Source organism: Aphelocoma coerulescens, chromosome 2 (genome assembly GCF_041296385.1).
Source record: "Aphelocoma coerulescens isolate FSJ_1873_10779 chromosome 2, UR_Acoe_1.0, whole genome shotgun sequence".
Taxonomy (NCBI): domain Eukaryota; kingdom Metazoa; phylum Chordata; class Aves; order Passeriformes; family Corvidae; genus Aphelocoma; species Aphelocoma coerulescens.
This window is the reverse complement of record NC_091015.1, coordinates 117565186-117580952: the sequence shown is the minus strand read 5'-3', so window position 1 is coordinate 117580952 and position 15767 is coordinate 117565186. Positions and strand designations below refer to the sequence as shown.

The following is a 15767-nucleotide window of genomic DNA, read 5'->3' as shown; positions in this document are numbered from 1 at the left end:
AAAAAATAATCCAAGTTCTGCATTTGTCTTAAATACTTCTTCAACTTCTTTTTTTGTCTAATTTGACTTTTAAACTTTACTCCGTTTAAAGAGTTGAGGTATACAATTTCTGGGTTTGTTATTATAGCAACAGTAATGTCACTTGAAACGTTAGCTGAAAGCTTTGTCTTTAACCACTGTGTGATGTTCTTTATTTAATAAGGTATTTCTAGTAAATAAAGAACACAGTGCATTAAAACTTGTGCATGAAATTAGTCATATGAATTTGTTGGAAATAATGTCTCATAACAAATCAGCATTTCACTAAAAAATCTTTACTATAACTGGCATTTCAGATAATGGTGGGATCATTTACCTAAGGTGGAAGTGTTAAGATGCATTCAATTCAGTTGGAGATTTGACTAGAATAAGGACAAATTGCTTTCTTCTTTTCTTTTCCCTCACTCTCCCCTTTCTTTAACCAGACCTTTACCTCACTTAAGAAATGGAAGAACCTTCTTCAGACCTGTTGGAAATCCAGTGTTTGCCAGAGATCTGTTAACATTTCCAGATAACATAGAGCATTGTCAAACAGGTAAATTATATGAAAGAAATCATTAATAACTTCCTTCTTTTAAAAAATAAAATACAGAAACATCACAAGTTATAATCCATTCAATAGTCTTCATTGGTATGTTTGCAAATACCAGTGGACATGCCTCCTGAGTTTTGTTGGTAAAAATAGGAGAGCATTAGCAGTAATTATTTTTAAACAGAAGTTTTTAAAATTTCAACAACGACCACTTTCTTCTGCTTGTTGTCTTACTTTCATTTTCTGTACTTAGATGTACTACAGGTTTTTTCTTTTTTAAATTCCTGCAGCATTATCCTATTCCCAAGCTCTTTAAAGCAGAAACTGACCATCACAGGATTAATTTTATACGTACTGCAGAAGTTACTCCTTTTGTTAGGCTGTGTTTCCAGTTCTGTTCCTCTCAGAAATGTGTAATGTATAGATTTAAGTACATGCAGACTGAACTGTACGTGACTATGTGTGTTATGCTTAAATAGTTTAATAGTTTTAAGAAATATTTCAATTTTTATGTAGATTTCAGTTTAGGGAACTATCATCCTCTCACTCTTTCTAACAACGTAGCAATCCCTACCTTTTTTTTATACTTTTTTTTTTTTAAGTAAGTAGACCTGCTCCTTTATATGGACAGTTGGAATCTGTAATTACTTCAGTAATTTTTGCATTTTATCTCACAACTTCCACTATTGAAGGATTCCTCTCTACTGTTAATAAAGACCAATTTTTGGTCCTGTGTGTTTTCTGAAAGTTAGATACTGAGAGACTTTTAACTATAAATTCTTCTTTGAGTCCCTTGGGGGTATTGAAAAACCACATTGCTTGACATATCTCATGCATGACTACATTGTTAGATTTTGAATGGAGCAGACCTTCATTAGCAGGAGAGTCTTAAGCTCAGTTGGATCATTGGCCTGTGATGAATGTTTTTTTCTTTGATAAGCCATTGAATAGGAAATAACACATTAAGAAACTGAGAACAAAATTCAACATTCCAAGAAGATTTTTTTAAGAGGTTATCATTTATATAATTTCATGAAACTTGGGATTTTATTATGTGTGTCTTGATAAATGTAAAGTATCAAGAGAGAATTTTATTGGAAAATACAGTCAATTATGCCAAAAGGCAATTAAACATACTAATTTTTTTTCATGAATTCTCTGATGAAAGCAGAAGATTGCATGTCTATCTCAACCTCAGAATAGTATTTTTTTGAAACAAAAATGATACACATGCTATTTCCCTTGCACTTAAAAGATTTAATAAGGATGCCTCAGAACTGACTTTTCAAACTTCAAGTTATTTTGCTCTGGAGAAATTTCATAGTTCAAAAATTTTTATTTTTCAGTGTTTGGTATGCTCTTGGGTGACACTATCATTATAGATAACTTGGATGCTGCCAACCACTACAGAAAAGAGGTATGTTTCAATTATTCTTTAAATTTTATGATACAGATATATTGTATAGCTCCATATTTAATACATTACAAACTTAGAGTAATTGCCAAGTTCAATGCTGTGTTAGCTGTAAGTGTGCTTACTGCCTGCGGGTCTCAAAGCACTTAACAGTGAACGAAATCTCTGTTATTGGCACTGACAAAAATATCTCCATTCAACAAATTCCATTATGAGAATGTTGCCATGGCACATGGGACCATGTTTCCAAAGATAAGCATTTTCAGTTTTGCTGTTAGTATTAAATGCAAGTTCTTCTGTACTTTCCTATTCATTCTATGTGTAATAAAACACAGGAGTCTAAGGCACATGATGAAATTTCAGGTCCACTTCACTAAAAACTTGATGGGAAACTTGCTAGATCTCTTGGAACCCATTTTATTTAGGTTTAATGGTACACGTTTTAGCAGGCAAGAGTCTCTAAGGAAATCCTGACACTGGGCACTTTTCCTTTCAGCTTAGGACTTTTCTAGAATCAAAATAATGATTGAGCATAAGAATGTAGAACTGTACTGATAGCCTTGCTTCCTAATGTATGTTGATAATCAGCTTTTTTCGGGTATAGACCTAAATTCTGCCTTCAGAGTTCTGGTAAAATGTGAGAACACAAACCCAAAAAACCTGGTCTTCATAATTCTTGACAATACTGCTTAATTTTAATTATGCATTCTGTTGCTTGAAAGCAAGGTCATGATGTAATTTCATAAAATATGTTTTCGTTAAGAGCAAGCTGCACTGCAGTTGAAAAATACAAAGCTTCACAACAGCATTGCTGAAAACCTAGGTTTTCTGTGGAGTTACTAATTTGTTATCAATTTTTATACCTTTGTAGGTTGTAAAAATTACACACTGCCCTACCTTGCTGACTAGGGAAGGAGACAGGATTCGCAGCAATGGAAAATTTGGAGGCCTGCAGAATAAAGCTCCTCCAATGGACAAACTCAGAGGAATGGTATTTGGAGCACCAATGCCAAAACTTTACTCTACTTTTTCTGGACAGATAGGTGGGTTAATGAAGTCATAAAAATACAAAACTTACAAAATTATAATTACAAAATTAAATTATAATTACAAAATATATTGCTTATCTATGTTTTTTATTCTCTTATGTAATATAGAAAGGAAACCTTCAATTTAGCATGAAGTTATTATAAGAAATAGAAGCTGTACAGTGTTCTGTTTATAAATGGCCTTTATTAAAAGCTTACAGCTATTACATTTCCTGAAATAAAAAAAATAATAATAATAATGAGATAATCCCCTTTTTTCTTAGTCTTATTAAAGAAGGAGTATGAGCAGTAATAATCATTCAAACAGCAAGCATGGGAAGCTTGAGCTGATTGAATTCCAGCATCACTGAAAATTTAAGTTTTAGGTCTTTCTACTCTGGAAACACCATAATTCAGAATTTCTTACTGTACAAGTGAGCTCTATGAAACAGTGGTAGAAAAATTCATGTTCTCAAGAGAGAACTTCTCATAAGCTATCCTGTGGGATCACTTCCATTTCTTTATGTGCTTGGATTCTTCATTTCAGAATAAAGGTTATAAATTAAGTTAGAAGATGCAGTTTCTGACTTGTAACAACTGACTTGACTGATGGGTAAAACACTGAAAAATATTATTTACAAACAAGATTTTTCTTAAATACTTAATTTTAAGAAGAAAGGACATGAATTTTATCCACGACAGTGCAATGGAAAGGTGTGGGGAGAGAGCACATGTACCTATTGGAGTAGCCATATAGATGAGCAAACTACTTACCACTGACCAATTGAGTAAGGAAAAAAATAAGGATTAAAAAGATCTTTTCTTGGCATTTTAATAAAAATATATTACATGTAGGAAAAACATGTAAGCATGTCAGTCACAGACTGAAATACACTGGGTTTAGCACACTTTGTCTATCAGCTTGTTTTCAATTCTTGAACTCAGTTGTTACCCAGTACAAATTATATTGGAATTTTCTGTAATTTCTGTAATTTAGTACTGGAGCAATCATGGTAGAAGAAAAGGGCATGGTTCAATTTCACTTAGATAAATACTAGACATTTAAAGGAAAATCATAGTAAAATTCCATTTTACTTATATACTTGTAGCATAGAAGTTGCTTAATCAGTTATTACACTGGCAAGGTACCTGTAAAATTAGCTGTACTAAGAATTTGCAGTGCCTTTTGTCAGTCTGCAGCAGCTCTCTGTGTGAGAGCTTTCACCCCATGGCAAACTTAAGGTCTTTTAGTGTTCAGTTAAGCTTTGTGCAACATACCTCATATTCACCTCAAAGTAAAATGAATGAGCCCAGGCTAACCTGCTTGAACCTTTTCTTTATAACTTGACATATTTATTCAGTGCCTGGACATGGAAAATTTTTTTGTCTCATACATTTAAAGAGGAAAAAACATCATCAACAAAATTCACCCTTGTTTATCTGAGTCTGCTTGATTAGATTGCCATAGTGGGACAGAGTGAAACTCTGTAAATGTTCACTTGGTCCACAAGGTGGAATACAATTCAAGTCAGTAATACAACCTTCTGCTTTGTAGCACTGAAAGCACAACATGCTACAAGCACTTAATGTCATCTGCAGTTGAGAATTTCACTTGGAGCACACAGACAACAAGCTGTGTAAAGTGATACCAGTTTCCCACATAATTTTCAGAGTTTGTGGGTCCTTTACTGTCATCTAAGATACGGACTCAGAAAAGAGGAATCAAAATATTGGATATGATTTTTTTTTTTCCCAGGCACCATTTACAGTCATTTTAAGAGCAGCTACCAATCCACTATAAGTTTGGATGTTTTTTTAAGTAGTGCTTTTGAAAGATAGGTTTTCTTGTGGAGTTATACATTGCATATCTTGTATTTGGTAGCATTCTTAATCAAAGTGGTCATTTACTTACTGTTTCATGGCTTATCGTTTTATTCCTCAATTAGATCTTCTTCAGCAATACCGTGCAGCAGTGGTTAAACTTGATAATGTGAATAAGGACCTTGACTTACATTTGCAGTCACTGAACACTCCAGAAATGCAAAAGAAAAAACAAGAACTTGCTGAACAAGAGAAAAGCCTCAAGCTAGTAAAACAAAAATTGGGTAGGTTATTGTATTATAATTTTGGTGTCCTAAAGGAGGAGAACAGTTAACTGCAACCAGATGTATTCTGCTCTTACAAACGAAGAAGTTCAAACTATAAATGAAGATTGAATATTAATTAGTAGCTTAAAGATGTCACATTTTAAGGAAAGAATAGAAAAACTGTATGTAGTAGTATGATGCTGTGGATATTGCCTAGGGCAGCACTGCCCTGTATTGTGTTCAGATAATAAGAATGTGGTCAGTCAGTGTCTTGTGAACATGAAACTATGATCTCACTAATAAGAGATTATATAACTATTAGTGTGGCTGGCCCTGTGCCACAGAACATTGGCATGCTTGTTGAAATCACTGCGAAGTAAAGAGCTGAATTGCTTTTGCTAAGGAAACACAATCAAAACTTTGTGCTATAAAAAGATACACCCCTAAGTTTGCAAGGATTGTCTTGAGTTACAATTTTTTTTATGTCAATATCAAAGACTTTATGATATTTCAAAATATATTTTTAAAAAATCAACATTTACTCTATGACAGTTATAAATAAAGCAAATAGTTTTAGCTGTCATCTTTGAACTCTGTTTCAGATATAAGGTAACTATAAAATTTATGACATTTCTAAAGTCTTACTTCAAAGGTTTAACTCTGATTATAGAGCCCATTTATAACCAGCAGGTTTAATTTTTCTTTTATTGGTTCTTGCAACGTTTTCATAGGTATGACTCCTGCTTTATCAGATAAAGGTGCTGAATCATTACTTCAACCTATAATGTTAGATATATCTGACACCCCCATTCCTCCCAAAAGAATGCGAAGAGACACAGTGAAAAAATTGTATAGGTAAGTATTTTCTGAATCTAGTCAATATTTTCCCATAATCTGAATTCAAAATAAAAACTAGTTTATTCTGCATATTTTTCAATTAATGTTTGTATCTAGTAAGCCACAATGAACAGAGTTTGCATAAAGCTGATTTTCAAGATAATTTTTAATTTCTTCAAAGTTTCTGCTGCTATTTAAGCCTCATATAAAAGATTTGCTAATTCTAATTCTGTTTCTCTTTACAAACTGATTGATTGGCATCTTTGTGCATCACATTCCCCTTGTTTCCTGGTATATTCCACACTATTACACCCCAGAACTATTTGAGATGGCTTGGTCTGTAAACTCTTTTAAGATCTGCTGTCAAATACTGGACAGATGAACACAGGTGGTTTTTTTTTTCTTACAGAATAGAATCATTCTTACACTACTTTTTCTAAGTAACTGTCTGAGGTGAACTGGTGGTAAAGTGTTTAATGCAGTTGTCTCTTTACCCATGTATCTGTTCTCATTCCCTCTGTGCTAATGAGCATTTGAACACGCACACACACACACACACAAATTTGGGTAATCTGTATAGTCTGTATCTTTAAAGTGACATGGAACTGACTTTGCCATTTCTCATGTCTCTCCTCATGACTACATTACTGTCTTTGCTGAACTGTGGTCATCTTTCTGAGATTATTTAAATCTTATCCAGTAGGGTTCTATGACTCCCCAAACAGGCGTTCACTATATTACTATGTCTCTTTATTTTTTGCATTTGTTAGTATTTTAATTTTTATCTACATATAGAATGGAAGTGGTTATGTAATTAAATTAATATTAGCCTGATGATATTCTTCATTTTAACAAAATAAATACAGTAATAAGAATCTGTGTACAAATATGGGGTTTATATTGTTTACACTTGTGGGAGCTCTGTGCTATATATATTATATATATGTATATGTATATGTATGTACATACATATATACACACACACACACACACATATACATATATATAAAAAAGAAAAGCTTTGCTTATAAGCCACTATGCTATGTTTTGTTTAGCTCAGAAGAATGGATCTCTTCTCCTGGAAAGCAGCAGCAGCAGCAAGTGCTACAAATGGCCCCTTCAGAACTTAATGGAACTCCACGAAAAAGAAAGGCATAGACTGATCAGACTTGCTGGGAAAAGCTGTGTATTGAAAATGTGAATACATTCAGTTAAAGGAAATACTCATGTTGTATTACCATTACTCTCAAGATTTTTTATACTGATAGAAGATATAAATGTATTTCAGTTAGTAGTAACAGAAGTTTAAGTATTTAACATTGATAGCCCAATTTTTGTATAGGTAATTTTCATTTCTAAAAGCTTTCAGAGTTTTTATGTTCGTGTGTGAAAAAAAAAAGTTTAAAATATATTCTTTTTTATTTATGAAAAAAATGATCTTTTCAATAAAATTGCTTCAGTACAAAGCACTGACAATACAATCACTTGTATTGAATAGATTGTGTGATGAAAGGAGATTTTAATTTAAAAAGCATCCCAAGCTGTCTTGAGGAAGATAGTCAAAGGTCACCTTTAGTGATCTGCATCACAAAGATTTTAGTGATAAACAGGGCAGAAAAGGATAGGTGTGATTAAAGATAACATTTCAGCCAGGGTCAGAGCAAGCAGCTGGAAACAGACTTGATTGAAAGAAAAAGGGCAAGAGTAGGAAACTAAACTTGAGAAAGTACAGAACGAAGCTGTGTAAATAAAGAACATAGGAGACAGTGTTCAGGGGTGTGGACATGTTGGTTCACATCTACCTCAAAGAATTCTGCCTCAGAGTGAATGTTGACCCCAAATCTACTGACCTGTACTCTCAGCAACATGCATTTTATATACATATTCCTTTTCTGAAAAATGACTTTGAACTTAAAAAGACATGGTGGCATCCTGCTAGAAGTTTTAGAATGCTGATCGCTGGTGCACATCTCTATGACAGTTCTAATAAAATGAAATTTCTCCAAAGTAAGGGGAAATAAAGCAGTGCAACTTGTGGTGGAAGGTTCTCCAAAGCTTCATGTCTCAAAGATAGGCTAAGCATTAAATTGGCATACTCTTGCTGTATCTTGAATACTTTAATAAATGTATTCAAGTATAACATCTAACACCAGCAAGAAACTAAACTAGCCCTGCCTTAACCCTTTTTTTTTTCTCTCTAAATTTAGACATCAAGACTTGAACCAGGCAGCCGTAGTGAAGGGTTTGCCATGTAATAATTTGTCCCATCACACCAAGTTACTTGATAATATGTCTTTTAAATACATTTATTTTAATTCTGACATCTGCCTAGCCTTAGCCTCCAACCTTGAATCTTGTTGGATTAAATACATATTCTAGCAGAAATGTTTCCTTCTGGAATTAGTATTTTGCTTTTGGTAGTCAGTGTAGGCTCTACCAGCATCATGTGATGTATGTCCCTGCTGAAAGAGGCAAACAGAAAATTAAGGATGGTTTCCAGGGTAGTGCAATAGCTATCAGAGATTTCAGGAAATTTCACCAGGGAACTTGGAGGATTTTCCAGCAGAGTGATGGCAAGTTATTACAGTGCAAGTTACTACTTTGCAGCTGATTTGGTCATAACAGAATGGAGCTCTGAAGGTAAGTGTCAATTTTTTTCCTTTACCCACTCTTTACTTTGTAACAGAGCAGAGCAGAGACCTCAGCCTTGCTGGGCAATGTGTAATGTCCTCCCTGATTTCATGAGGAGCTGGTGGAATACCATGCAGGAAAACTGGGAGAAAGTGGTTGCAGTTCTGGTCTGAGCCTACTTTTCAACTAGCATCCAGGGATGCAGAGACTGCCTGTCAGGTGAGTGGGGATGGATACCCCATGTAGCCCAGTGATTTAGGTTGGATGACAAGTCCTTTCTGCCAAACCACACTTGCAGTGTTACAGTCCCACCATCAGTATCATGGCCCTGACTCTACATCTCTACAATCCCATTATCACCAGTACTTCTCTGCCCAGGTGTATCTCATCTGGGACTTCCTCTGCCTCCTCCAGGGCCCAAGTCCCCTTGTCAGCCAGAGCTCCAGTTCAGGGAAAGAGCAGTGAGAGTGGAGGAGGAAACGATGGTGCCCAGGGGAGCAAAAGGAAGGCAGAGCAGCAAGCAAGGCAGGGAACCACTGCAGGATGTTGCTATGTTACCTGCTACATCAGCAACATTAATGAAAAACACACACATTCCAAATGTCCATTGAGACACCCTGTGAGACTATAGCAGTGTAATTACTGGAAGTTTTCTGCTGAAGCCTCCAGAGGAGGTGCATATTTGATTAAGTTAGCTTTTTATTGCTATTCTGAACTCCATTTCCACTAAGCCTTTAAAGAGACTTGCAATCACCATTGGTGAGTGGTTCATACTTCAGTTGGTCACAATGGGAAGAGAGAGAGGGAAGTTGCTTGCTTTTTAACAGCAAAGATATCAATTGTTCTTAAAGACTTTGATGCTTATAGTACATTGCTGGGGTAGTGTTAGTGTCATTTTGTGGATATTTAATAAAGCATTAGTAAGGAGCTGTTATCTGCCTTCATGCACCAACATTTTCTCCCAATAAATTCTGTTCCCAAGTTGTTTGGTTTAGGGTTTTTTAAATATTTAGGAAACAAAGCCCGTTTAAGTTACATTTCATGATCACACAGCAAGGATAGGCAACCATCACAGACCAGATCTGCAGTAAATTCCTTTTCACCTGCCAGAATGCAGTACGGCATAGGAGAAGCCCAAATTAGTTTTAATATCTTCTTTTTTAGAAGTCCATTTGCTTATTATCTAGGAACTAGAACATGTCTTACTGATGGTAGCAGTATCAATAAGAAGCAGCTGTTCGCCTCCTTTTCTGCCTGTTTCTGGACAGGGTGTAGGGATTTTGACATTCCTGCCACACCAGATCATCTCCCCACAGGAACAGACATCATTTCAGGTTCATAAAAAGTATAGACATGTGTATGTGCATACACACACCAAGTTATAATGTACATGCATACATATAGTTCTTCTATTACCCCATATTTCCATAAATAAGCTCTTCCACACCCACTGTGACTGTGGAAAAATTTCAAGAGTGCTACTGTGGTGACTGGGATGTGCTTTAGCTGCTTACATCCCCTATCTCTGCCTGTGTGGCCTGTCTTCTCTGCTGTGAAATGGTTCCAAGAGCAGAGCAGCCCCAGCTTTAGCAAACAAAACTGATTTAAAAGAGGGATGTATGTAAACTGATTGAATGCAACTTTATTTTAAATCAGCCTATATATAAAAATAAGGAAAATTTCCAGTTATTAGAGGCAAAAAAAATTAGTGCCTTCAGTTTGTAAATACATAAATTCCAGAAGTTTTACAATATATGTTAATAGGTTCTTACAATTCTAGTTTTTATAGGACTTAGTGTTTATGAGGGCTCTAAAGAAATCCCCACTCATTACTTTGTAGGTAATTATTTTCCAGTAGCCTAGCTCTTTATGACTACACTATTTAGGTCCTGTTTGTATGCACACCATCAAGCACACATGGACTTTGCAAGCGAAATGTGCCACAAAGACCTGCCTTCAAGTTGCCAAAATTGAAAATATTCTATACAACAGCAGAACTATGTGTTTCACAGTCTTACCTAGGAACAAATTAGGAAAGAATTTTTTTCATCTAATAACACAGTCCAAGAATCTTTGCCTAAAGTATATAATGTTCACCCTTTTTAGCAAATGAGTGTTACTTTCTAGTTACTTAAAGGACATTTAGTGGTCTCTCATTTCTTACTATCCACTCCCTCTTTATCCCTCAGCCTGTAACTTTGGTAATTAAACCATATCATGCAACAAATATTTCATTCAAGCCTAATTTCAAGAATGGAAAAATTATTTTCCCCCAGTGTACTTAGAAATTTGGAAGAATGCTGAACAGCTAACTCACTGCAGCAACCACTGATTCATCATTTTTCACCAAAAAAAAAAAAAAAAAAAAAAAATTAAAAAGTTACTGAATAAAAACCTGAGCTATTGAATTAAAAGTTGCTGCTACTTTGTTTAATGGAAAATGGGAATGATCCCAAAAAAACTAGAAGTTAACTTTCACCAGTAAACAGCTTGTGAAAACGAATGTTTTGTATTAAATACCGCTCCTGCTTTTAGCGTGTTCTTATAAACAAAATATAGTAGAGAAATGAAATGGCAATGTCATAAAATTAGTAGCTAAAGACTGCCTTGTAAGAAAAGGGCAAGCTGTCCTGTCATGAAGTCGTGCCTGTCTTTGTAACTCCAAGGGTCTCTCAGCACGTGCATGCTCCCGTGTGCTGGTATCGTATCAGCCTAAACAACCGATTCAGAAGATGATTCAGAAGATACAGATCGAAGGTCCAGCTCTGCTCAAGCTGGAAGAGCTGGTTGAGCAAGAGGAAGATTCATGACAGCCTGAGGAATTCGGTGAAAAGAATTCTTCCGAAACAATGGAGGAGGCTATTCTACAAGTCGCTCAAGAGTTTCTTTTCTTCAGCAGAGTCCCCGGGGCAATTCTGGGACAGAGAATGTCCTGTGAAAAGTGAGAAGGGATGGTTAGAAGTCCTCTTAATAACAAGGACTTCTGGCAGAAGCAGTCATGAGAGTAGATTTGGTAATGCATGGCAGAGCTAACTCAGCAGTGAAGGGAAGTCAAAGCAGAGCTGCTGAAGTGGAAGCACACTGAGGGCTGGGTCACACGTGAGAGGCCTCACATGCTGAAATTGAGCTTGCGTCTGTTGCCAGTGGTAATTTTGGCAGATAAATAGGTTACAGAGAGCTGTCTTCAGTATAGCAACTTCATCTTGCATCATCCACACCTGAACTGACCTAAAGCATACAACGTGGCCGCTTGAGTCAAACTGCTGCAGCAGCACGGTAAAAATGGGGGGAAAGAATAGCACCTTCAGTTTGTAAATACATAAATTCCACAAGTTTTACAATATATGTTAATGGGTTCTTACAACTCTCGATAGATCAGTTAGTGAGTTACAGTGTGTTGCTGTTGCAGTGTGGTGTTGCACGGACACGGGCAAGCTTGCAACTAATCATGTCCTTCACTGGCATTTTAACCACTGTTTTGAATTTTGTAAGTACAGTCCGAGTGGAGAGCCTTTGGATGCCAAGGGCAGTTTGTTGTCATGCAGAGCTTGAAAGGAAGAAGTCCCTCTGAAAGTGGGTGGGTCAGACTGAGACAGGCTTACCCAGCTGCACTCTGAGTGGAGATTATATCTACCTGCAGAACTCAGCTCATCCAGGAATCCGTCAGAGCATCTGACCTGTGTACAAGATCTAACCATTCTTGTCCTCTTCCTTACTCTGGAAACAAACACTAGCAGGCCAGCAGGAGTGCTGGTAGAGCACTGTACTTGTCTCATGCTGCACAAAGCCAAAAGGGCCTTTACTTTTTCCTCTTAACTGTTACTGGAATAAGCTTGTGATGCTGATAGAGTCTCCCTCCCCTCCTAATCTTTGCCACCATCGTGTGCCAAGATATTTCAAAGATGAACAAGTGTCCTCAGAGAAGTCTGAATGGAGGAGTGTGTGTAGGGGAGGTGGAAGTGTGGAAGCGATAAGAGCATAAGGAATCAGACATCACTGGCTTTGAAATTTGGGTCTGAAGTTCCACATCTCCCAAGAGGAGACCTGAGAGCTTGTTAGGCCTCTGTTGCTGGATGCTCCCAAGACTGAAGCAGTTTAGGATTAGACATGAACCAGTCATGACACAAGACTTGAGAGAGTGTCCCCCAGGAGACTCAGAAGTGTGATAAGAGTTCCCTAAAAATGGATGCTGATGGCACAGGGAAGATGAGCAGAAAAACAGAAACTGCTGGAGTTCCCAAAAGTAGAATACCAGGTAAGTATGCAAGGAGTAGCAGGAAAGCTGACCCAAGAGATGGACACATCTACCAGCATGAGAGAGAGAGGTTTATGGCAGATTTATGGACGGCCTCACCAGTGCAACTCCTAAAGCCTGTTTCTGTTTCCACATTGGCAGATAGGCATGGATTCAGGATTCTAGTGAATGTACATTGCAAAACCTCTTTGCAGTAGACTTGGAACTTATGCCAAATACCCTGTTCCAAAAGATTTTATGGGCCATTTTCCCTCACCATTGTGATCCTGAGTTGCTGAAAGGTCAAGGAAACAGAATTAACTTTTTAAAAAAGGTTTGGTGGTAGAATAAACTACTTTTTTAATGAGAAAGAAAGCACTCTGAATTTTTTAGATTTTGTATCATCCTTGTGAGGTATTTTGTGGCCCCCAGAGCGATCTAATTCCCAGTTACTCAACCGCCCACTGGATCACAGCATGGGAACGTGTGTTCTAGGCTATGCAGGCCCAAGTCATTTCTGATGTTAATGTTTCTTAAGTGTATTTTCTAGAAAAATAAGCAGGTTTGGATATACACCGATATACTTCATAAGCTTTACATATAAAATGCCAAGTATTCTGGAGAGTAGTTGTTCCTTATATATTGATACATTGATTCTTAAATGCCATAAATACACGTAAAATGTTTGTGTTGATTTTTTTCCCTGAACTGCTCTAGTATCTCTTACCTTAGAATTGTAATATATACCACTTCTGGTGTTAAGAAAGATTGGAAACATTATTTTAACCAAATGTGTTGAAGTGCAAATAACAAGTGAACTTCTGAACTCTTGCATTCTCTGAGGATTTGGAGGGGTTTCTGCCAGGTTTGGAGAAAGAGCTGAACATGGATGCTTTTGTTAGAATTTTGGCAAATAGAATTATTTGTACTTAGCATGGTTTATTCAGATTCCAGTTTATCACTTCAAACTACATTTCTCTTCAATAAGAGTTACTCAGTTTCTCTTATGAAGGTTTCCTGTATGTAAGAGGGTAATAGTGACCCTGAGTCAAATGCATGATAGCATTATCAAAATAGAGGAATTTGGGGTCAAAGAGTTTGCTGTTAGCTCTGTTGCCAAGACTGACTGTTCCAGATCCTTATAAAGACATGCTGACACATCTGTGTGATGTGTCAAGGACCTGATGATATGGAACATTTTCCATAACACCACTTCAAATGTGAGCCTTTCCTTTGTTGAAAAACTCTCCTGCATGCACAGAGATTGTATGCAAAAAATAATAATGACAAATATGCCATCAGGGGGCAGGGGAGAGGGGACAAGAACTGGAAAGAAATTTGGGCTCTTTTTCCTGAGTTGGAAAAGCACAAAGCATTCAGTGTTCTGCATTAAAATGTATTTTTTGCAATGCATTTATAATACAGGTAGAACTTTGGGAATCAGAAAGTTTAATAATTGTTATTGTTCTCTTGTTCTCAGTTTTCATATGTTTCAAAATCGTAGCTATCTCTTTTAAGTCTGCTCTGTCTTTGGAATGCATTTGCCATATTTTGCATGGACACTTAACTGTATATCTCACTCCACTCTTTCCAGTTCTCCTGATTCCTGGGAAAGAGGGAAATTTGTGGGAACATTCCTCAGGTTTTAGGCAATGCCAGTTATTGCTCTTGGAACACTTTGACAAAGCAACTACACTGAGAGATACAGAAGTAGTCAAATCCTGTTCAAATTTTCACTTAGGTGAAGAATAAATAATGCCATCTTAGAATCCATAACAACTAGAGCTTTCATCTGTATTATTTCCTCTGTCAGCTTACCTTTTCAAAAGCAACTGTCTTCTATATATATTATATATATTTAGTAAAGATTGAGAAAGATTTCTGAGTAGTAAATGTAAGCTTCTTCTCAAAAGAAAAAGGAAAACCAGAATCTTTAGTATGAAAAAAGAGGGCTATCAGATTATCTTTGCCAAAGGATCTGAAACTCTTTGAAGATGAAATGCTGGATGTCGCTTCATAAGATTTTTTTTCCTTCCTAAAATTCCAGTTAAGTCAGCTGGTATAAATTTCTCTGGGATAGAAAATAAAAATGATTAAATAGGATTCATTCCTGAAGGCAGAGAAGCAGTAAACTTCTGTGGAAGCTGCTGGCTATTTTGTACTAGACATCAAGCCATTAGATTTCCACCCTCAGAACACAACATTGTGGCTCTTTCAGTATCCATTTGTGTCCATGATGGTGATGGCAAGTACATTTGATCTGCTTGTCACTGACTTAGATCTGCCAAATCTGACTCATTTGGATGGTATAAATGTCATTTAGTAACCTGCACTCAGAGTTAAGTTTTGATAACCAAATGCTTTCTCCCTTTGTTTAAAATATCAGCAGAAGATCCAAGGTTCCAATAATGACTAGAGAGCAGCTGCAGATGGGTCTTATGTTTTTTAATAGTCTGATCCTCTACTGCACTGGATAAAAGTCTTACTCACAGGCAGAAGCCATCATTCATTTAAATGTGTACGATTTTGAATGCTGCACACGTCTGTGTTTGCAGCAGCAGCAGGATCCTGCAGAGGCCCCTCACCTTCAAAAGGCCCAAGCCAACCTTGTCCTTAACAGCAGTGAGGTTTTGCTGTCAGTGTAAAATGTTTTGTAACCACTTTTTGCCAACTTAAAAACAGGACCAGACCCTAGAGACAGTCTGTAGAAAAGGATTGATTTGTTCCCACCCCTGGATGTGTATCCAACCTATGTTGCAATGTTTGGCTATGGACTTCTGCTTTCTTTTTTTTGCCTTTTTTTTTGTTGTTGTTAACTGCCTGAAAACAAAAGAGTATATCCTTGCAAAGGATCTAGGCCTGAATTTTAAGCTAGCTCCTCACACTTAAATGGCTAAAGCCTGGAAAAAATTATCAACACTTACATGTCTCAGAAGAGTTTTGCAAGTCACCGAGAAATGAGTCA

The 15767-nt window shown here is 36.6% G+C and overlaps 1 protein-coding gene across 1 annotated transcript in view; it reads left to right on the top strand.

The window, feature by feature from the left end:
* Positions 1-7399, top strand: part of SMCHD1 (structural maintenance of chromosomes flexible hinge domain containing 1) — a 69880-nt gene extending 62481 nt beyond the window's left edge. The window contains exons 43-48 of the mRNA XM_069004557.1: positions 465-574; positions 1918-1988; positions 2857-3028; positions 4960-5118; positions 5832-5955; positions 6993-7399. Coding sequence (XP_068860658.1) covers positions 465-574; positions 1918-1988; positions 2857-3028; positions 4960-5118; positions 5832-5955; positions 6993-7095 — 739 coding nt within the window. The 3' untranslated portion in view covers positions 7096-7399. The remainder of the gene's footprint in view (positions 1-464; positions 575-1917; positions 1989-2856; positions 3029-4959; positions 5119-5831; positions 5956-6992) is intronic.
* Positions 7400-15767: the final 8368 nt, after the last annotated feature.